We start from the raw sequence: 24,057 nt of genomic DNA, 5'->3' as shown, positions 1-24,057 counted from the left end.
ACAGTAGTAGTTACACTGCCTTGTAGATCTATCCAAGATTATGTGCATCTGGATTAGAAAAGCAGTATGGTTTGCCTAAGCATAGGTGTTGTGTTGGATGGACTGTTTGTTCTTCATTGCTGATAATGTTGATAATGTTTCGTTAAACCAAATTGCACATTAATTGTTTCATATGTTCAGTGTTGCAGTTTAAAGATGAACTGTTTCTCATTTTGAACAGTTATCTATGGTTTGATATTCTGCCACTTAAACCTATTCTTACAAATTTTTATTGTTCCACACTGTGAAATGTTTCCTGAAACCTGTAAAAAACCCAAACAAATGCATATATATATATATTTGGAAAAAATAAAGGAAGATGGGGTTAAAGTAAGTACTTTCAGCAATTCCTCCCTTGTGACACTGTAGTTTCTCTGCATTTATCACGGTGAGTTCTCTGGGCAGTAGTTCAATATAGGGAACCCTGCTTGATGCTGTGAGTGTGAGTCATTAGAGTGAGCAGGATGATGCACATATTGGCTGTTGTGTGGCTGATCCGGTTCAGCAGCTTTAAAGAGTTTTGGATGCTGTGGTAATACACTGCTGCACATGACACTATACAGGTGATTTGAATATTTTTTTTTTTTCCCATTTATGAATTTTAACTTTTCCCTGTAAGTAAGTGTGCTTATTTGATAGTCTCAAACTGGCATATTTTAACAGCTATAATTGATTATGAGTTGGTGTCCCCCTTCCTAATAAGGAGCTACACTATGAGCACCTTTATTTTCAAATGTATGTAACTTAAAAGGAGACAGTGTGTTATAGCTGCTGTTTATTTCCATAGGCAGCTGAATGAGCTTTTGACTTTAAGAGAAACTGGACACAATTTATTGGCTAGTGAATGGGAAAATATCAAAGACCACTCAAAACAATATCTGAAACTGTCTTCAAATGTGTAAAATACACGCTTAAGTGCAAAAGCTTTGCATTCAGAACTGATTTAATAACAGAAGGTTATAGTTTATTTTTTACTTCTGATTTTTTTAGTAAGGTCTGTAAGGGATAAAGTACTGATTTTAAAGGCCAGAAAAGTTTGAGGCAGTCTTTTTAAAAATTTACTTCATAGTTGGTATGTCAGCTTTATTGAACCAATAGGCTGAATAAATAGGATGAAGACACTAATTCAGGTAAAATCTGGTTTAACACTTTCTAGAAACTGTAATTTCAAGTGTTTATTTGAATGACTTTGTCATTTTGGTGGTTTGGTCATCTTTAAAACAGCAAAAAAGTATTTCCTGTACTTAATTGAGATGAATCTACCAGCTTTCACTGTGATTATTTTAGTTACTCATAGGTTACACTTGAAAAATAAACATATTTAAACTAAAAGAATTTAGTAGTTGTTCAATAGTTCAGGTTTAAAAAAAAAATCCTTACCATCATTTCAGATGTTTTCACTTATGGAACAACTGTTTTCTGGTGGAGGTCTGCTTCTGGTCTGTTAAAGTTGATGTATAAAAGGATGGTGTCAGCTGCAGATCTCTAGGGTGTGGAAGATGTATTTTCATAGAGCTGCACAAATCATTGCAAACTGCAAAAAGCAGAAGATGTGACCTTTCTAGCAGTGAAAGGAGGGATGACGTTGCCACCTGGAATCTCACCGACCAGATAGCAAACTCTCTCGGTACTGATGAAAAGCAAACTTTCAGGATTGCTACTCTGAAGGTTTGCCATATTTTTGAAAGGATACTCAAAAATAGTTTGAGTTTTGTATGAATACACTTCTGTAATTGTACATGTGCTTGTTCCTGCTTCCTAGTGCTTCTGTTTACAGTACTTCTGTCGAACCATGCAGTGTTACAGGTGTGAAATGGTTTCTACAGATTCTGCACTTGCACCTTTGTAAACCATAGTCTTTTGACTGAAATGCACAGGGAATTTCTCTGGACTACTGTAGACAGTCACCATACCTTGGAATTGTGATTGTTTCTGTTCTAGATGATTTGTGCTTGCTTCACTTGCAAAACAATTTACTACGCAGCAAGGGTAGAGGAGTGCAACAATGCTGTGAGTAGCTGCTGACTGACAGTGGTGTGTATTTGAAGAGACACTAGTGATGTGTCAATGAAACACTGTGAAGGGAAAGCTTGGCTGAAGAGTGAAATCCAGTTGTGGAGAAAGCTGTGAGTTTTCTGAGCAACTGGAGAAAATGTTTCAACTTTTAGGAATGCAGTCAGGGATGGCTCGATGTATTTGAGTCTGGGAGGTAATGCTTGGTAATAATCTGTGTGTTGGCAAATGCTTGTGTATAGATTTATCCGGAATTTATCTGTTGGAGGAAAAAGGTCTTTACCAGTATCAGGGTCCAGAAATTATTTTAATAAGACTGCAGTATTAATTTAACATGATTGAAGCAGTAAAATGACCAGATTAGATTGTGGATATGGTCCTTTAAACCCCTACTCTCAGGGGTTTAGTAGCTGTGAAGATGGTTTGATGGAATCTAAAGATTCCAGTACAGTGCCCTTTTCCTAAATTAAAGGGCAGTGTCGGGTTAGGGCCTGAGGTTTGGCTGCTTTTAACAAAGGGTGCTCTGTCAGATATTCATTTCTGCAGGAGTAGGTGTACCTGCTGAAGGAAGTGAGAAACTATTCCATAACATTCTTCGTTTCTGTGCTCTTAAAGGGCTTCTTTTCATGCCTTTCATCAGATACCAGTCAGTATCTCAAGTAACAGTTCTCTTGAGATTATCTGTATGCTGTATCTTCTAGAAATGTTGCACAAAAGTTGTTTTTCTGTATTTATTATTAAGATATCTGCGTATCTCTGTAAAATACTCTGCAAAATGAGTAAATTGCAATCTTCCTGAATTTGTGACATTGGGGTGATCATAATGCATCAATTTCAGATGTCTGTGGCCAATTAGGTCTAATGTCAAATTAGTTCCAAGTTTTGTGCATTAACAAAACTTGAGTTAGTTGTATGTGATATCTCAGTGCATGGATTTGGTAAATATATTTTGCCTTTGCCGCTTTGGGTTTTTTTCTGTTTTGTTTTGGTTGGTTGGTTTTGGGGTTGGTTTTTTTCTTTTTTCTTTTGATTCCCAAATTGCCAGTATTTTCAGCACATTTTACCACACAAGCAGGGTGATGGTGGGTAAGGAGAGAAGGAAACCAAGCAGGTTACAGTTTGTGAAGGAAGGCATGGAAAGCGGTAGGTGTGATTGTCTTGGGAATTGCGTATTCCTGGGTGTTAATCTAAGTGCTGTGCCTCGCGTGCAAGCGCTGTTCTGAGTTCATGGGGGTAAGGCATTATGAGCATGGCCATTGAAAGAGAAGCTCCTAAGTTTGCCTAATATGGTGACAGACCACTAATGCCAAAACTTTGCACCTTACTCTGGTTACTGTCTTATTGTAAGTCACACTTAGTGCTTGAATGTAAGGGCTTGCTTTATATAATAGGTGAGTCTCCTTTATCCATGTCCTCCTTCTGTCTGTACTTCTTGCTTGCTGCCTTTTGCTTCTGTTTGGCATTTTTTATGATAATTAGCTCTTGCTGCTGTGAATTCTTGGACCTGGGAGAGAAGGGTAGCAGCAGTGGGATACATAAAACAGGTTTTGGGATGGAAGATGTATTTTGGTTTTGGCCTACCACATAGAGCCGTGTCCACTAGCTGTCCAAGAGTGAAGGCCATAGATCTCTGCCCTTTGAGTCCAGCTGGAATTACTGGCTTGCAGTCTTCTGAATCTGAGCCTAGTCCTCCGGTCTAGTTCCCTCCAACAGTTGCATGTAACAGTTTAGTTTGAGGTGTTGGAACACTGGTTTTGGTTTTTGGTGGGTTTTTTTTAGGAGTGGGGAAAATGGGTGACCAGATCAGGTAGGAACAATGTTTTTTGAGGGTCTACAGTTGTCCTGTGGTGTGAGCTATATGGTGGAGAGGGATGGCTTTGGAATGACTGAGAAGACTTCTAAGGCAGGAAGCGTGAAAGGTGTGGGGAACTCTGAGTGTGTTTGGAGCCTTTATACCAGGAGGAATGGAAAACTTGGTGATCTGAGGCTGAAGAGAAGACTGAGTTTCAGAGGAACTTGGAACATGGGGGTTTGGTTTACCCTGTAGGTGCTTCTAAATTATGTTTGACCAAACTGTTCCTCTTGTTCTCCCATGCACACTCAAAAGGACAATTGCTCTGACCAGAAGTGGGGATTGCTAAAGTGACTTGTTCAAAATGAACAAATTCATTGTCAAGTTTGACTATACATTGAGGAGTTAATTCAGTATGGTCCAATGTGCCAAGTCACATAAAAAAAAATGGTGAGATAGTGCAAAGCATGTATAGGTCAACAAGTAAAATTAATATGAGGTAACATTTCCTTGTTAACAGCACTTTGGAATTAAGCTACACATCCTTAGATCTCCACTGCTAAAGCAATGTAGGAAGTTGTCTTTTTTTCCCCTCAGCAGTACCAGCAAGATAGTAAACGTGGGGGTGTCTTGTTGTCATTTGTGGCAAATGTAGTACTGAGCTCCTAAACTTCAGTGCCTTTATGCTGAATGCCATAGCCTTAAGCCTTTCCTTCCGAGTAGTGATCTGTGACCTGTGTGTTCCCTTGCAGCTGCCTGGCTGACAGTTTTATTAGCTAGTAGTGAACCCAGGGTCCAGCTGTGTTCCTGGAGAGTTAGACTTAAACTCCAGAGCCATTTCCAGTCAAACAAGAAAAACTGTTTCGCTTGTCATCTTGTACATTGTGTGCTTGTCTCTCAATACATATAAATGAAGAAAGGAACTCTCCTGTAGACTGTAAAGACTCAGGAGTGATTTTTCTGTCTTAAAACACTTGTGGGTTTCTGTATTACAATAATGTGGGAATTAGATGATTTAAGTACTAAGTGTAAAGTAAGTTTTTGCCTGAGTGGCATAACTTAATTTGGATTTTGGACTGTCTACTTTCAGATTAATAGTCTTCATTGAGAGCTTAGTATCTTGCTAGCTTGGACAGAATTTCTGCTTGCCTATAGATGATTTCTGCCCTCTCCCTCTAGTTTTGTGCAGTTGACTTAATGCCTGTGCTTTTTTTAAGGTGAAACTTGCTCTTAATTCAGAATAATTTTAAAAATCTTACAAAAGAAAACAAAAACATTTTTTCCCCCATTGTAATCACTGAGGTCTGAAAGGAATTACTGTGCATCCAGATAGTTTCTTTCCAGTAATCTGGTACAGTTAGAATATGATGTATTGGATTTATTAATTTTATTAGAACTGCATACTGATATTTGTTAATCAGGGTCTAGCTCTGTACCATGAACTGGCAACTCCATTATTACTTTGTACAATCAAATGTATGAAGTTGGAAGTTCTCTTTCCACCTTTTTCCTTGTGTCTTGAGCTTGTTTTGTTTTCGTAAAGTGCTTTGAAAGGCTAGTTTGGGGGGGGGGATATTTACCCTTATATATCAAACTAACTTGTGGCTGAACTGTTTTAAAATTTTGATATTTGCTATTTGTTTCAAATCAATGAAAATTCAAGTCCAAATTAATTTTTTGCAACTTTTCAAATATTACTATTTTTTCTCTAAGCATGGGAAAACAGTCCATCTTTGGACAGCATACTCCTTTGCATTTGACAAGGAGTTAAACTAGGCATATTAGAGTTGAAAGTTTTTTTTAATTGTTAATTATGTTAATCTATTTTACAAATAATTTCATCATCTGCTTGTAAAATTTCTGCATACTTCTGATGTTTTAGTAAGGTTGTGACCATGTGGTTCTAAATCATTGCAGTCTCAAAAGTCTGACATACAGTGAATTGTGGCATATATTTGAAAATTTAAAGTTTTCTTTCTTGATCTTGGTCTTGTTTTGATAACAAGTTAGTTTGGTTCATTTTTCCTCTAGGGTTTCAGTTTGACTTCAACTCTCCAAAATCAGTGTTTACTAACCCTATAGACATCATTTTGGTCTCAGTTAGCTTTGCTAGAATCAAGTTTACTGAAAAGCAGGTGTGTACAGTATTAAAGTTCAGTGTGGAAAAACCTGAAGTTTATATGGAGGCATTACATTCTAGTGTAGTCCTAATATAATCAGTTGGTAATTGGCTTTAAGATGCTCCTTTTCCTGCATTTTTTCATACATTGATTTCCACATATTTCAGTTTTATACTTCTGATTTATAGAGAGATTGTGTACATTGTGTACAATGCTGAAGGACAGATACAAAATTTGGACCCTCCCTTTTAAGCCACAGAAACATCGATGATTTCTGATCTGTAATGCTTGGCTCTGTCAGTTGCAGTAGCAGACATGGCCTCTTAGCTCACCACTTGAAACCACTTCAACGCTTCCTCACAGCACAAATCTGATGGAACCATTGCATGGGCTCGCATTGACTTCTGTACTGCAAGTTGGGCCTTGACTTTAGCAAAAAGAGCAACAAAACTTAAGCTTTTGAAAAATGCTTCCTAAAAAATAATAACTTTGCCCATGTCTTTCCACTCCTCAAAATCTTAACCAGGTTGTTTTGATACAAAGGGCTCATTTAAAATCCTCACACTTCACTGCTCATCAAAGTTCACAGTGAGAACACATGTGTAAAATCTCTTGAAAATCTTCTGTGCTTTCTCACTGTGGCTGAAGTTGAATTTGATGGTGATGTGTATACCTTGAAGTGTGTTTCATAGGAGGAGAGACATTGAGGCGCTGTTGAGAATCAGGCTTTAGGATTTCCTTGGTGGGACATCTGGAGCAGCTGCAAAACAACTAGGGGACGGTCTGTGCACAAGACGAAGTCAGAATGTTATTCATTATCCCTTTGACTCAGATGGAAGAGAAAATAAATAGTAGTTTTTTGGAGATACATCTGTGTTTCTCCTAATTCTGCTGGTGGGCTATGCTTCCGGTTCACAATTCCCACGTTTTCTGTAGGTGGTCCTCACTACTGCCGTCTCCATTCTGGCCTCAAGCCATTACTTTTTCTCCTATGTGACTGTTGCACACAGCAGCTTGTCCTCCTGCCCTCACTTCTGTCGGTGTCAGTGCAGAACCCAAGCTTGGTAGAACTTTAGTTTCATGTCACATCTCACCTTTAGTGTTGATGTCTTACTAGTAAGCATGCTTTCTTGATTGAATAGTAATATGGATGTCACCACAGAGAATTAAAGAGAGAACAGCTGGCAAGATCAACATACAGAGAACAGAAGCTTACAAAACAAGGGAGCTATGTCTTTCCGAGTAGTTACTGTATGCATAGTTGAACCGTACTGTTTTTTGATGGAACGTGGTGAGAATGCCTATAACACAACTTGTAACACTTTTTTTCAGAATTTGATGTGTTTGTTGTTAATGCAGTATGTTTGAGGGAGTTGAATTAGTTTAAAATATTTGGTATTTTAAAGTCTTTAAAAATTAATTTCCCATTTCTGAGATGCTTTGTCTGAAGGCAGGTGTTTTAAAAATAGGGAGAAACTAGATAGGCAAATTTGGAGTGAGAAGTCAGAGGGGTAGTAGGAGAAAGAGTAAGTTCTTGGAGTTCTTATGGAGGTTTTCCACAGGTGAATGGAAGGAAGTAGAGGCAATATAAGGCTCTGTTTTGGCATAAGTGCCCTTTTGGAACAGAACATTAACAATGGAGAGATGCTGAAATTTGGTGATAAGGTGAGGAAGAAGGTGAAGATGCTATATTTCTTAGCAATGAATTAGCCATTACTAGGACCTCTGCGGTTTTAGTATTTTGGACACATGGGAGCATTTGACAAAGGAATACAAGATTGTTATGATCCTCAGAGCAGTTGGAATGACTGCAAACTCACAATTCAGAGGAAAGAGAGGAAATGTTATGATGTGCTGTGTGTACAGTGGGGCTTGGAGTCTGTGTGAAGGAGGGCATGCCATGTCATTGTTTTTTATTTTATGGTTTGCATTCTTTAAGAAAGGCACTCTGTGGTATAGAATGAGTCTGAGTATGTATCAGATGGAAACCAAGCATTGTGTGGAATAAAGATGCAGTAATTAAGAAGGTTGCTTACTTGTCTGGGAACTAAGCAGGCACTAATGGTCAAGCACATAAACTGACGGCTCTGCCTATGTAACTTTTGTTGTAAATCTTGACGTTAATGAGAAGTAAGAAGGACTCTGGTTTAGAGACTGAAGCAGACCAGTCATGCAAAACCCGTTTCCAACACTAGATAAAAAACATGTACTAAACCAGATATATGGAGACAGGTTACCAACCCAACTAGTTGAAGGGTTTAAAATTTTAAAATTCTGCCTTATATTGCTACCAAAACCAACCTTAACTTTGTGACTTGAATGCAAAATACTGAAATAAAATGAGAGGTTTTATTTAAGGTTGCAGATTTAATACTTTTCTTCTGTTTGTACAGCCTTGGCCCTTTGGTGAGTAAAGTGAAGGAGTATCAAGTGGAGACCATCGTAGATACCCTCTGTACAAACATGCTTTCAGATAAAGAACAGTTACGTGACATTTCAAGCATTGGCCTTAAAACTGTGATTGGAGAACTCCCCCCAGCTTCCAGTGGTAAGGCGTTTTGTACTCAAGACTATCTAGTTTTATTGTTTCATTACTAATTAAAAGAATGCAAAAGCTGGGTCCTTTAGTGAAGAGGATTCAGTTCATTTAACATTGGAACTAATTTCTGTCAGGAAAAATGTACCGCACAAATTTTAGTTTCTTCTCTGACTGTATTTCCAGATTTTACTAGTTTGAAAACTTTTTTACTAAAGAATTGCATTAATGTGAAAAACAAACTTAGAGTGTATGAACTTCAGTATAACAAATTGAGTGTAAAAGCTTCTATTTTAATAATTGCCTGGTGGAACATTTCTAGGCTGTAGTAATAGCTAAATTTCATCTTTCTTTTTGATTGATAGTATACTTTAAAATTGATTATAACTTGGGTATCTTTCTTTAATGATCCAATTTATTGTCTCAGTTTCTTGTAAGTGTTTTGGGAAGTACCTTGTGTTTTTAACAATCCCCTGTTAAATTACTGAAATACTTACCTGCAGTTTTAAATGAAGGCAGTCTTTCCTCCAAAAGAGATAGTAATAATGAACAGTTCATCAGTTAATGGCATTACTTTTTATTCAAGTGCTTTGCAGATATCATAGTGTAAGATATGAATGAGAATAGAGAAGTGATTAAAAAGGCTATGGAAATGCAGTTTTTAGAGACTAAGGTTTCTTTAAAAAAAAAAAAGAAAAAAGCTCTGACTTTAACATCCTTTATTGAAAGTCCAAATATAAGTCTTGCATTTGTCAAGTAGTAGTGAGATGCATAAACTTTAAATAAATAACTAATTTTAAGTAAATCAGTTTAAGCTTTTATTCTTTTGTTTGCCTACACAAAGCAAACGGAGATTTTGGGGTGGAGGTAAAGCTCAAACAAAAATGTAGCAAAATCTTTCAATATAATTAGTATTCCTAATACAAAAGGAACCTAAGTGTTATTTCTTGCTCTCAACTCCAACATAGATTGTTGTCTTTTTTCTTAACCTCTATGGTAATGCATTTGACTGTCCAATTGTTATGTTTAGTTTTAGTCATAGAGTTAAGAATAAACCATAAACATATATATAAACCAGTTTTAATATAGGTTGGAATGGTATTAATTTCACATCGAAATTCCCAAAGTGTGATTAAAAAAACTTAATGCAAATGAAGATGAGCACTAGCCATTGGGTAGCCGTTACCATGACATTAGTTTCTTCTCTTCTCATAGTTACTCCGAACAATGTTAGACAGTTGGGGGGAGGGGGAACTGTGGAGTTGTGCTAAAAACATTTTTACTTTAATTTTAAAATACTTTGGGTATACATTTTTTTCCCCCCTTTCTCAAATGTTTCAGCAGTATTTCAGGTACATATTATTTAAGTAGCTTCTTGTGCAAAATCATGTTATTTTGCTTTTTTTGTTATACAGCTGTTCTTTAGAGGTGGCCCTATCTACTTCTGTGCTTCCTCTTTCCTTTTAGTTTATTTTTTTATTTTTACCTATGGTCTTTTCATTTATTGCTCTAGTCTTGTCTTGGCCTTCACTTTCCATTGCTCGCCCTGCCAAAAGCACTGTCCTTTGTGTTGTATATACCTTATGAGACAATTAAGAGGGCCTCCTCCTCAGTATTTTTCTACATAGATAGTCTTTCAGCTCTAATGTAGAGCATACATTACATTAGCAAACAAACTGGCTGTTCAAGCTTGTTTTGTTGGGTTGGAAAAGCTTCTTTGTGTTGAGATCAGGTTGCTTTCTGTAGTCACAAACATGATCTCTTGTGTTAAAAACTGTATTTTATTTAGTTATGAAAATGCGGAGGTTTTGTTGTGCTTTCAGGTTCTGCATTAGCGGCTAATGTTTGTAAAAAGATCACAGGGCGTCTCACTAGTGCTATAGCCAAGCAGGAAGATGTGTCTGTTCAACTGGAGGCGCTGGATATCATGGCTGATATGCTGAGCAGGTAAACATCCCTCTTCCAAAATGCTGGTGAATGCTGATAAATACTCCTTAAAGCTTGAACTTTAATTTTCCAAATGTTAAATTTAAATTACTTTATGTGAAATACTATGGTAAGGTATTAAGTATAGGTGAAACTTCATGTAGAAAAAAAGTGAATGTACTGAAGAGAACTTGATTGATAGATAGGTTATTATTTAATCTTCTGAGAACTGTAGTTTTAAGCTTATTTTAATGTTTATTGCTTTGAGGGTGTATTTCAAATGGATTTCTTTTTTTTAGACGTTCCAAAAGCTTACATTTAAAGACTTAATTAGAATCTTTGTGATGTTTTGGTAATATTTAAAGGAATTGTTGTACAGTATATGAACAAAGTTATCTAGATTCAATTGGTTTGAGTTTGTGTTTTGTCTGTTTTAAGGCAAGGAGGACTGCTTGTTAACTTCCATCCTTCAATTCTGACCTGTCTGCTCCCCCAGCTGACTAGCCCCAGACTTGCTGTGAGGAAAAGAACCATCATTGCTCTTGGTCACCTGGTTATGAGTTGTGGCAATATGGTTTTTGTTGACCTCATTGAACATCTGTTGACAGAGCTGTCTAAAAATGATTCCATGTCAACAACTAGGACCTATATACAGTGTATTGCTGCTATCAGTAGGCAAGCAGGTCATAGAATAGGTAAGTAAAATATATAAATTATCTGTAACTTTAAAAGTTTTCAGATGAGAGTAATTACTTTGCTAATTTTTTTCTCTTACCAGGTGAATATCTCGAGAAAATAATTCCTTTGGTTGTAAAGTTTTGTAATGTAGATGATGATGAACTACGAGAGTATTGCATTCAAGCTTTTGAATCCTTTGTTAGGAGGTAAGTTATTCTTGAGTACCTATTGCAGGCCTTCTTAAGATCTAATAGTGAGCCATTTGGTTGTAAGCTGTCAAGAGACAATCTCCTTGGGACAAAATATTTTTGCAAGCTTTGAGCTGGAACTGTTCCTGTAACTATCTTGTAACTTAATTGTTAAGCATTGTGTTATGTCTGTAGTTTAGAAACTTTCTACTGTGCCATTACCGCTTACGCAAATAGGAGGGGGGAAGTATTCTAGTAATATTTGTTGTCCAGTGGTGGTGACAAAAAAATTGATATCCAAAGGCATGTCTTGGTCCTCTGCAACCTTCCAGTCTAGCAGATCCAGTCACATAGTAGCATTGCCCTTTCTTACATTCCTTTCTGAATTTCTGTAATTCAGATAGATGCACTGATGATACTTGGTTTGGCTAATGTCTCCAAAGTACAGTATGTGGCATAAAGTCTTTTAGAAATATTTTAATTCTTCAAAGTAATTTGACATTGATCATATTTTTGTATTATGCAGATGTCCTAAAGAAGTTTATCCTCATGTATCTACTATTATAAACATTTGTCTGAAATATCTTACCTATGATCCTAATTACAATTATGATGATGAAGATGAAGATGAAAATGCTATGGATGCTGATGGTGGTGATGATGATGATCAAGGTACATTCTCTTTTCGGTTTGGGGGAGAGGAAGAGCTTGTGGACCTGCACTCATCTGAGAAAATTGATATGGGTGGTATTGCTACCAAGTACCAGCATTTGAATAACTTATATATTTCTGTATTCAATTTTCATACTGTTTTTAAACATACCTTATGAACTGATTTCTTGGAATAAAAGCATAGGATGTTGTTGCTGGAGATAAGTAATTCCAAGGGTGAACATAAAGTACAAGACAAATATTTTAAAATAATACTTGAAAACTGGAAAAAGGCAGAAGCATGTAGGATAATATAACTAAAGTGAGAAGAACATCAGTTAATGAATTGAAATTACGTATTCTGCATGAGAAAGGCTTCTCGCTACTTTCCACTATAATATTTTGTTACCTAATGCATAAAAGTAGAATAGATTGAAAATTGCAAAATACTCATAGGATAAAAAATGTTTTAGACTGAAAGAGATAAGGTGTTTATTGTTAATATGGTGGCAATACCTTGCCTTATGTAAGCTTTATGAAAACTTGGACACACAAGTAATCTGAACCCAGAGCATAACATTCTCATTACTGTAAGAATGAATGAGCTGCATAGTTGTTGCTTTAGTGCTTAAAAAGTCAATTTGTATTGCTTATTATATATTTTTTTCTTGTCATTTTGGGGGGCAGAATATGGTTTGATTTACTCCTAGAAAGAAACAAACAGTAATTTGTTGAATCTTGATCAGCTAGTAATTGTTGTTGCATTGTCTCTTATGTCACGAACAAAGAGGAATAGGCTTTAAATCAGTAGTCAGGCTGTAAGCATGATGGGAACTGCCTTGTCCTGTTTGGAGTTTAGATTAATACATGTGTAAGACTATTGTGAAAAAAATAATCAGAGAAAATAATTAGCTTTACGATTTAGGCAGTTCAGAAGGCTTTTTATGTATGATTTTTAACATGCTTCTGAATGTATTTCTTCGGTATGTCTTATGCAAAGAACGCAAGTGTGTTCTTATTAATTGTTTAAAATAAAACTTGATGCTTTGATTGTCTAGACTTGAACATATGCATAATTTATTTTTTCAAGGGAGCGATGATGAATATAGTGATGATGATGACATGAGCTGGAAAGTGAGGCGCGCAGCTGCTAAATGTCTGGATGCAGTGGTTAGCACACGACATGAAATGCTTCCAGAATTCTACAAAACTGTATCTCCTGCTTTAATAGCCAGATTCAAAGAACGTGAAGAGAACGTTAAAGCAGATGTTTTTCATGCATATCTTTCTCTTTTAAAACAAACTCGACCTGTGCAAAGTTGGCTTTGTGATCCTGATGCAATGGAACAAGGAGAGACACCTTTGACAATGCTTCAGAGTCAGGTTATTTGTCAAGATTTTTGTTACCTTTGAGAAGACTCACTGAAGTTGTGCCCTGTTCATAAGGATAGTTCTTGAAATGTGCCATATCATACTTTCTTCATACACAGTTTACAGTTTATTACTGTAGTACTAACATAGAGAGCAAGCCAGGTAAACTGGCCCAGAAAAGAACAGCAGTCTTGGAAACTGAAATTACCAACTCATACAAATGTGCTTATCTGATTTGTTTACCATCACCTGTAAAAGTTGAATGTCCTATGTAGTTTAGCCAAATTACCAAAGCAAAATAACTATTTTGTGCATTCCGTAATGCAGATGTCAGCTCTAGTGATCAAGATAAAACTTGATTTGCTACAACATATTTTATTTGCAGAATAAGAAGGATAGTGCTGAAAAACTTTTTCTAAGTGAATTATTTGGGTGACTTCTCAATTGTTGCTCTTTACAGTTTTGTTAATGCAAATCTAGTTTTGCTTTGTTTCAGCTCACCTTTTAAAGTTAAACTACTGTTTTTTGGGGGATAGCAATTGTTTTGAATCTTCATTTCCCAGTGTTTATATAACTCCTCTGTTGTGTAGAGAAGTCAGAGGGGTAGGACACACAACTTTTTTTATATCCCGCCAGTGATCAAAGATGAAAGAAATGTCAGCTATTGAATTAACTAACAGATGTGTGATGATTACAGGTCCCCAACATAGTTAAAGCCTTGCACAAACAGATGAAGGAGAAAAGTGTGAAGACTCGTCAGTGTTGCTTTAACATGCTGACTGAGCTAGTAAATGTATTACCTGGAGCTCTAACACAACATGTTCCTGTACTTGTACCAGGTATGAGAAACATATTATTAATTTAAAGATCTATTAGTAAATTGGATGTGAAATTTTGAAGTCTTACAATCGTGACTGTGCTTTTTGCAAAAGCTTTGAAGTGTTGCTTCTATTTAAAGAAATTGGTAAAATTATCAGCTACTGTGTGGATCCATATAAATATTTTAGTGATGTATTTGCATTAATCTTGAAAACAAGGGTTGGCTCTAAGATTGAGATTTTTTTTTTCTTCTATATAAAAGAGTTAATTTCCTTCTTAATTGCAAGATCAAACTGCCTTATTTCTCATCTCAACAGAGCGAAATATTGTCCGTATTTTAGCTTTTGGGACTAAAGTGTTGAATTTTGAAGTAACAAGGAAAAGTAAGTTTGGAAAAGTTAAAGGTTCAGAATTCCTTTATAGTTAAGAAAATACATCACAAACCATCAAATGGCCCATGTCCTCTGTGTAGAGGAAGCTTGAAAACTAATTGATTGAATAAAATGGTGAAAGGGGCTTGGAAGCATTCAAGAAAGGCTGGGAGCAGGAAAACATAAATTCAGTATACCTGCCTTAGTTGAGAAATTTTGAGGTGTTCTAACAGAATATAAATACCTAACCTAAAAATACATTTTTCTTTTTTCTTCCAGGAATAATTTTTTCACTGAATGACAAATCAAGTTCTTCTAATCTGAAGATAGATGCTTTGTCCTGTTTGTATGTGATCCTCTGCAATCATTCTCCCCAAGTCTTTCATCCTCATGTTCAAGCATTGGTACCTCCAGTTGTAGCTTGTGTTGGAGATCCATTTTACAAGATAACATCAGAGGCGCTTTTGGTTACCCAACAACTTGTGAAGGTCATTCGTCCTTTAGACCAGCCTTCTTCCTTTGATGCTACTCCTTACATCAAAGATTTGTTTACTTGTACAATCAAGAGATTAAAGGCTGCTGACATTGATCAGGAGGTGAAAGAAAGGGCAATATCTTGCATGGGTCAAATAATTTGTAGCCTTGGTGACAGCCTAGGCACAGACCTGCCTAGTACACTTCAGATCTTCCTAGAGAGACTGAAGAATGAGATCACTCGGTTAACTACAGTGAAGGCCATGACATTGATTGCTGGTTCTCCTCTGAAGATAGACTTGAGACCAATCCTTGGGGAAGGAGTTCCTATTCTTGCTTCTTTTTTGAGAAAGAACCAGCGAGCTTTGAAACTGGGCACTCTTTCTGCTCTAGATATTTTAATTAAGAATTACAGTGACAGCTTGACAGCTGCCATGATTGATGCTGTCCTGGATGAGCTTCCACCTCTGATTAGTGAAAGTGATATGCATGTATCACAGATGGCCATCAGTTTTCTGACAACACTGGCTAAAGTATATCCTTCCTCCCTGTCAAAGATTAGTGGGTCCATTCTCAATGAACTTATTGGGCTGGTGAGATCACCTCTGCTTCAGGGTGGAGCACTTAGTGCCATGCTAGAATTTTTCCAAGCTTTGGTTGTGACTGGTACAAATAACTTAGGCTATATGGATTTACTGCGCATGTTAACGGGTCCAGTCTACTCGCAGAGCACAGCACTTACTCACAAGCAGTCTTACTATTCCATTGCCAAATGTGTTGCTGCCCTTACTCGAGCCTGCCCTAAGGAAGGACCGGCTGTTGTAGGTCAGTTCATTCAAGATGTCAAGAACTCAAGGTCCACAGATTCCATTCGGCTTTTGGCTTTGCTTTCTCTTGGGGAAGTTGGGCATCACATTGACTTAAGTGGACAAATTGAGCTGAAATCTGTAATATTAGAAGCATTCTCTTCTCCTAGTGAGGAAGTCAAATCAGCGGCATCTTACGCATTAGGCAGTATTAGTGTTGGCAATCTTCCTGAGTATCTGCCATTTGTCTTACAAGAAATAACCAGTCAACCTAAGAGGCAATACCTTCTTCTTCATTCCTTGAAAGAAATAATTAGCTCTGCATCAGTGATTGGTCTCAAACCATATGTTGAGAACATCTGGGCCTTACTCCTGAAACACTGCGAATGTGCAGAAGAGGGTACAAGGAACGTTGTTGCTGAATGCTTGGGCAAGCTTACGTTAATAGACCCAGAGACTCTGCTTCCACGACTCAAGGGATACTTGGCATCAGGTGAGTAGTAGTAACTCATGTACGTATTGTAGCAAATGGCCTTATGCTATCTATTAATAGATTGATCTCGTTTAGCAAATTATTTCCTTAAATTTTGTGATATTCTTGGAAGTTTTGCCCCCCCCCCCCATGTGAAGCTTATATAGTTCCATTTTTACTAGAAGTTGTTAGTCATACGTAACACAAATTACTTTTATGTTCTGCTTTCAGACTGATATTTCAATTAATGTTGTGATGTTTAACAAAGACCTATAAACTTAAAGGGGAAGGAGCATGGATGACAAAGGGACAAATTGACAAACCAATTGCAATGTGTTGACCTTTTGATGTAAATTACAATATTCTTAATTTTCAGATAAGAATTCTGAAATTTTTAAGGATTAGGAAGGATCGTTATGCATAATTCATGGATCAGTTTCATATTATGAACTGTATTCACATATTTTCTTCATGTGCTTCTGCTTTAAAGAGGAGAGTCATTTGTAGGCCTATTTGTGATCATAAAAAAAAAAAATGTTCTAACAGGCTTATTACTTGAATTTTCTGTAGCAGATAAGATTAAATGCTTATTACAAATGTTATAATATTTTTCCCCATTTAAAACATTTTCTCCATAGATTTACTTAGAGTTACATATTGCATTGCTAGTAATAAATAACATTTCTTGTTTAGTGTTCTTAAGAGTATTAGAAGTTTAAAAAGAATGGCACTGAGTATGATTTAGATTCTGTAGTTGTACTGTTTTAATGCTACATAGTTCCACTTTTGTTTCATATTAGGGTCCTCATATGCTCGAAGTTCAGTGGTTACTGCTGTTAAGTTCACTATTTCTGATCATCCACAACCCATAGACCCACTCTTGAAGAACTGCATAGGTAAGTTGTTTACTTTTACTGGCAGCTTCTATGTTTTCTGGTAATAGAATTGCATTTAAAATTTGTTCTTTGTGTTTTCAGAAGAAAATATTTTACAGGTACTAGAGTTAGCTGCTAATGATAACTGTTGGAACAGTTATAAAATGTTTCCATAATAGCCAGTTATTTCTGTTAATCCTAGTTTGTTTGAATTCTGAGCAGTAAAAGTTGTATGATTTAAAATTACATGTATTGAATCTGTGATGGGCAGTATGAAAATCTAGGGCTTTTAGGAAGGTGGGACCCAAAAGCTGATTTCCTTTCCTATGCTCTTGCCAAATTATACCAGTTTGATGTAGTAAGAAATTGTCTTTACCCAGAAGTCTTGGAAGTATTTGACATTCAGTCACTTAAAATATGTATGCACATGTGAATTTTGAGTATTACCAGGTGGTGAATTGTAGATTTAGGTCCTTAGGATTCTATAATGCTTGTGGTCTGAAAGCATTTGGAAGCATGTATATTTCTACAGGGATAAGGTAATCGGAGCTTTCAGTGTAACATAAGTATGATAAAGAGCTTTGCAATGCTGTGGCTTTTTGATCTTTTTCTCATTTGTATGACAAAATATTGTGGATTTGTTTAATATGCTATGGTGAATGTTTTATAGTGGATTAATTACAGGTGTAAAGATCTGTAAAAAATGATATATACTGCTAAACCTAAGAGGGGGGAAAAGGATGAATCTTTAAAAACATGCAGTTTTGTGGAGAGCAAGGTTTTTATTTATGGGGAAATGGAGTCAGTTCCTATGTGTTATTTTCATCACTAAGCTTAATTTTTTTTTTAATAATATATTTAAGAATTGATTATGCTTGTGGGTTTTTCCCCCTGCTGTCCCTGTCACTGAAGCTGCCCTGCCCCTTTGGTTTCTGGAAATATTTATTGATTATTCAGTCAAAAAACTATTGGCATCTAGTATTTAAAAAATCTCAGCTATCTTTAGTTTTGTTACTAGTTTCTTTTGTGTGTATAGAAGTCACTTTGATGTTTAAACCTTGTTGTTCTTCTCCTTTTAAAAATTTCACTCATGGAAGTTGCTAGTAAAACTTCACAAACATTGAGGAAAAATATGATATATTGCTGCAGGCATTTATTTTAACAAGGCGCTGTTATAGAACTATAGAAATTCAAATTTGAAAATGCACAAGGGTGGGGTGGGATGAGAGAGGTGTTGCGACATTAATATATACTGAGTAGGCTTATTTTGTGCTAATTCAGGAATTGTCAGCATAGGCCAATTTAGGGATTAAAAAAATCAATGTGTTGATAGTTTTCTTAAGAGGTGTTCTCTAATTCTTCAACTGCAGAATTGAAATTAGTTTTCTAATGCATATTCTGAGAGACCTTTAATGGAGAAAAGGAAAGGTTAAATATAATTTTCATTAATTTACATGCTATACCTTTAGAAAAAAGTTGAAATATAATTAAATGGCCATTTTTTTGATGGCGGTTTTTCTACTTCTGTTTCATTATATATCAATTATATTAATACTTTTCATATGATTATAATTAATAGATTTATTTGTGTAATCATGCTAAAATACCAGGTATTTGTCTCTGTTAGATGAAAATAACTCCTGCACTAAATACATCCTTTTGAAAGGTTAAAACTAAGCAAAGATATTTTTAAAGTAGCAAATGAAAAAGATCCTCATAGGTTGATTTATTTCTGTACATGATTGCAGGTGATTTTCTGAAAACGTTGGAGGACCCAGATCTCAATGTCAGGAGAGTAGCCCTAGTGACATTTAACTCAGCTGCACACAATAAACCATCATTAATAAGGGACCTCTTAGATACTGTGCTTCCTCATCTTTACAATGAAACAAAAGTCAGAAAGGAATTAATCAGAGAGGTATGTTAACTAAGAAAACAGTGCTAAATATATGCAAGTAGATTCTTTGTTTTTCTAAATATATTACTTCATAACTTTGTTCTTTATTTGCTGACAGGTTGAAATGGGACCATTTAAGCATACAGTTGATGATGGGTTGGACATAAGGAAAGCTGCTTTTGAGTGCATGTATACTCTTTTGGATAGCTGTTTGGATAGACTAGATATATTTGAATTCTTAAACCATGTTGAAGATGGCCTGAAGGATCACTATGATATTAAGGTTAGCTGTCATTTTTCTCTGTGTAAGCAGTGACTTCATAAAAATATTTTAAATAGTGAATAGACTGAAATGGTAAAAACATTGCTTCATATGCTTAAGTACTTCAGTATATTTGCCATTTTCATTAAAGTGTTGCTGTTAAAAAGCTTACACAGCATTGTAGGAAATATAGCTCCATATATGTGCTGAGCATAACTAATTGTTGAATTGTTTCTTTCTCAACCTAGATGCTAACCTTTTTAATGTTGGTGAGACTGTCTACCCTTTGTCCAAGCGCAGTGCTGCAGAGGTTGGATAGGCTTGTTGAACCTTTGCGTGCTACATGTACAACTAAGGTATTCAAATTTAAACTTAGTTAAGTTAATTATTTTGTGTTGTCTTATAGAAATATAAATGAACTTGCCTATGAAGAATACTTCTGTACTGCTGCAATGTTTCCTGAGTTATAGTTGATAAGCTGCAGTAGGCAGAATATTATAAATATGTGGGCCTTTATACATGTATTACATTTATTACAAATGGAGGGGTAGACTTGTTAGCTTCTTTTTAAAAATCCTCTGATTCTTTGATGCCATTTCTTTTGTTTCTTAAAAATCTAGCTGTCACTTGGGCAACTTGTCTCACTTCATAGTGGAACTGGAATACTGAGTTTTTCTGACTTCTGTGTTGTTTCAGACAAACATTTGGGTGATGAAGGATGGAGGCAGTGTAAAATAGTCCTATTTTTGTTGTTTTTTGTTGGGTTTTTTTTTTCCCTTCATCACTTCATCCCCTTCATCACAGCTTCATTTTGTAAGCTGTGCAAAATGGTAGTATGGAAGGAAATAAGTCTTTGTAAGATACTTTTTTTTTTTTAAGGTGGGTGTAGAGGGAGGGTTAAGCAAAAGTTTCAAACATACTTTCATTTTTTTCCCTAGGTAAAGGCAAACTCAGTGAAACAAGAGTTTGAAAAGCAAGATGAACTGAAACGTTCTGCTATGAGGGCAGTAGCAGCGCTTCTAACCATTCCAGAAGCAGAGAAGAGTCCATTAATGAGTGAATTTCAGTCACAGATAAGCTCTAACCCTGAGCTGGCAGCCATCTTTGAAAGTATCCAAAAAGATTCATCATCCACTAACTTGGAATCAATGGACACTACTTAGATGTTTGTCCAAAATGGGGACCATTATGTTGAACCATATGATGCACTGAATTGACAGGTTATGAGTAAGAAACAGAAAAAGTATCTAATCTACACATTGTTCCACTTTATTTACCTTTATGGAGACAGTTGGCTTTTCCCATTGTTGCTTTTCTAGCATTTATTCCAGAAATGTATTTCCATAATCCAGAGTTTGTTAACCACTCTCGTTTTAGTGGATTTGGCCACATTTGGGAATCAAAAAGTTGACGCATGGTGTATGGAAATAGGTTCCAACATCCATTTGCCCTGTAACGTTTAGGATTAAAATGTCAAAATTTTGTGACCATGATTTTTTTTTTCTTTTATTCACTCTTTCTACTTGTAAACAAAGAAGGGGGGGAGGTGGGAATCAAGCATCCAGGTGCACCATGTTTTTGTATAACTTTTTATTCTTTTTTGTTTCAGCTTCATAAATTGGTTTGGCTAGCAGATGAATTCTGTGTAAGATTTATTATATTAAAGAGAGGATTTGGGCACAGTTCAAAAAAAGCAGACATAAATGTCATTTTTAAAGGTGTGGGGATTAGAAAACAAATACCCCTGTTGTGCACACTAATTTTGCATGAGCAAGTTTACAAATATATATTGTCTGTAAAACAGCATGTGCAGTTTATTCGTAATGCAAGTTAAAGTAAGTTCTACTGTATCAGTGCAGTTTTCAGGTATTTTGACATACAGACCATTCATACAGGAAGGGATGAACGAAGGTTGGTTGTCTTAACCTGGCTTTTTTAAATGCTGGTGGTATGACCCTGCAGATGTTCTTACAGTAAATATGACAATTCCTGCAGTTTTCATGGTTTTTCATTCCCAAAGGCTGGATCCCCTGGAATTAAGGTGGACAAACCGAAGATCGAAGGGAAATAGGATGAGATGGAGGTAAAATGAGCAGAGAACAACAATAGCTGCTCAGTGGCTCCTAAGCTCTGGATTCAACTTTGTTTTTGTTATAAAAGTATGAAAGGAAGTTTCTGCAGTGGCTGCTACCTCCTATTCTTCATCCAACAGCTTTTGTTAAGGCACTAATATACGGTGTTACCTAGACAAGTATTGCCAGACCATCATTTTGTGCCTGTCAGAATGTTTTCTGGCACATGGAACCACCAGTAGATTGCAATGCTGCAAGTGTCATATGGTATTCTGGTGAGATAGGAAACAGGGAATGGTCATCAGACTGGAGCAAGATAGAAAGCAAACAGATACAAGAAAAAAAATCTGCCATGAATATGCTGAAGTAATCTAGAAGTGGACCAGAAGGTGATAGCTGGCAGTCCCGCAATGAACTGGATTTGGGAATTTAATAGCAAAAGATGGGGAACCGCTGCCTCAAATTGAGACTTGTCATTACTTGGTTAATGCAATTGCTTAGTTGTCTTTTTTTTAGTCAGATCTGAATTTGATTTTTCTCTAGGTAACTGGTATTTTTTAGCTAGTTTGATATTTTGGGAACCTGTTACATGGATACCTGGCATAAGCTGCTACATGAGTAAACAAACATACGTTTTTATGACCTCAGAGACAGTTTCCTGTGAGCACTGGTGTTTCGGGGGCAAATTCTTCACCTTATGCGCTTGCAGCTTGGGAAAAGCAGGGGAGATATTGGTGCATTTTACTTTAATAAAAGGACCTGAATGAAGAAATCTATGAACTCATTCAGTAGTAACAATTTTAATGCTGTAGAGATTTTTGAAATTGTAGCTTTCTCTGTCTCCAAACTCTTCATACTAATGTAACAATTGTCTTCTAGAAGTAGAAATAAATGAGATTAAACGTACCAACATATCTAAATGTCATGAAAAAGAATGGGATGACTCGAGAGAGAAACCATATGGTAGAAAAAGCACTGTGAATTAGGTGCATTTTATGTTGCTGTATAACTCATCTACTTCAATTACAGCAATATACAGGCCTCCTAATTAAGAATCCGTTGTGCTAATTGATTGTCAAACTAATCTTAGAACTTCTGCATTAAGTTTTCAGAGTGTGTTAAAATGTTTTGTAGACGTAAAGCTAGGTGTGAGAATGGTATGATAAGCATGAAATGTGAGGCCAAAATATGTAAATGGAGTAGGTGACAATGGTAAGTAAACAGAATACTTGTATTCATAGTTGGGAGATTTGTGTGTGTTTATGTACTACCATAAAGCCTAACATGATGGATGCGAATAATCTTCACTTTGTTTTACAGTACATAGTGGAGCAAGCTTAAGGACAGAAGAGAAGGTTGAGCTATATTACATAGTGAATGCTTTCTTGCAAGAGAGTAATTTTCACTTTGACCACTGATGAAGCTGGTGGGAACATAAGAATTAAGTCTTCCCTGTAAGTTACAGAAATTGTAAGAGTATGGTTCTCTCCAAGTAGCAGCTGGTTATTTCAGTGATGCAGGAAGACAGACTCAAAGGTTGTAACTGCACCATAATTACTGAAATTATTTATTAGTTTTATAAAATCTAACCAGGTTAGATGTTCAAATTCCACTGACTTGCTTGATTGCAAGTTAGGGGGTTTTTTTGTTTGTTTTCCCCACTGTATATCCAAGTATTTGGGTAAACCTGGTGTATTTATGCTTGTTTAGGTTCAGGGAATTCTGTTAAGGATAATGTCAGGAATACCTGTAGCTGTTCTTTAAATGCTAAATTTTAAATGCTCAATTCACTAAAACAAAACCAGAATTGTGAAAGGCTGCCCTTAAAGATTTTTGGTATAATTAGAACTTCCTCTAGTGTTTTTCATCATTTTGCACACAGGCAATTGAGACCAATTAATAAGCTTGCACATAATATAGAAATGGTTGGCCACTCCTTGCATTGTAGAGTCTTGCCTTTAAATATTTTTGTATTTCAAAAATACTTGATGCTCTGATTTTCCATAAAAAAATCTTGCCATCCTTGCAAGGGAGGTCTTTTCTAAAATTATAATTTGAAAAGTACAAGTACCTTAAGAATGCTGCACTTCAGTTATGTAAATTTATTTTTTAATATAATATTCCTTCAAAATGTTACATCTAATATAGCAGTTGACAAAATAAAAAGACCTGAACTACTTCCAGATTGTATTTTTATGAGGTGAACAAAGCAGTACATGGGCATGTAAGCAGCATTGCTTCTCTCAAATGAAGGATTATTTTAACATTTCATCAATTCAAATCAGAAAAATGAATTAAAAGTTCATATCTGCTACTATTGTATTTGGCTTAACAGATATACTCAGTAGTGATGCTAGGAACAAGTTCACCCTGCTCTACTGGACTAGTTAGTAGTGATTTAGCAACTGTTCTCCTATTTACTGGTACTTCCCCTCCCTTGCCTCCCCTTGAGATGACTTTAAAAGCAAAGTAACATGTGGCCTTGGAAGTGTGTGGGGTTTTTTGGTTTTGTTGTGTTAATCCTGATCATTCTGACTGAAATGACACCTGTTTCTGCCAAATACAAAATGGTTAAGCCTTCAACCTCTGGATTTTATTTCTCTGTTGCTCTAAACTTCAGATAAAAAGTACTTTTTTTGTTGCTACTGTTCTTAAAATTAATTTCATAGAAATGAAAAGTACTAGTCAGCTTATT

The 24,057-nt window shown here is 36.0% G+C and overlaps 1 protein-coding gene across 1 annotated transcript in view; it reads left to right on the top strand.

Annotated features, from left to right (window-relative positions):
• The window catches only part of CAND1 (cullin associated and neddylation dissociated 1), a 30,523-nt gene extending 8,508 nt beyond the window's left edge, over positions 1-22,015 (top strand). The window contains exons 3-15 of the mRNA XM_075058218.1: positions 8,358-8,512; positions 10,324-10,447; positions 10,865-11,121; positions 11,205-11,310; positions 11,819-11,964; positions 13,034-13,326; positions 14,012-14,153; positions 14,784-16,277; positions 17,057-17,152; positions 18,880-19,049; positions 19,147-19,311; positions 19,539-19,646; positions 20,229-22,015. Coding sequence (XP_074914319.1) covers positions 8,358-8,512; positions 10,324-10,447; positions 10,865-11,121; positions 11,205-11,310; positions 11,819-11,964; positions 13,034-13,326; positions 14,012-14,153; positions 14,784-16,277; positions 17,057-17,152; positions 18,880-19,049; positions 19,147-19,311; positions 19,539-19,646; positions 20,229-20,453 — 3,481 coding nt within the window. The 3' untranslated portion in view covers positions 20,454-22,015. The remainder of the gene's footprint in view (positions 1-8,357; positions 8,513-10,323; positions 10,448-10,864; positions 11,122-11,204; positions 11,311-11,818; positions 11,965-13,033; positions 13,327-14,011; positions 14,154-14,783; positions 16,278-17,056; positions 17,153-18,879; positions 19,050-19,146; positions 19,312-19,538; positions 19,647-20,228) is intronic.
• Positions 22,016-24,057: the final 2,042 nt, after the last annotated feature.

Source organism: Buteo buteo, chromosome 26, assembly GCF_964188355.1.
Source record: "Buteo buteo chromosome 26, bButBut1.hap1.1, whole genome shotgun sequence".
NCBI classification, from domain to species: Eukaryota; Metazoa; Chordata; class Aves; order Accipitriformes; family Accipitridae; genus Buteo; species Buteo buteo.
This window is presented reverse-complemented; position numbering and strand designations above follow the sequence as displayed.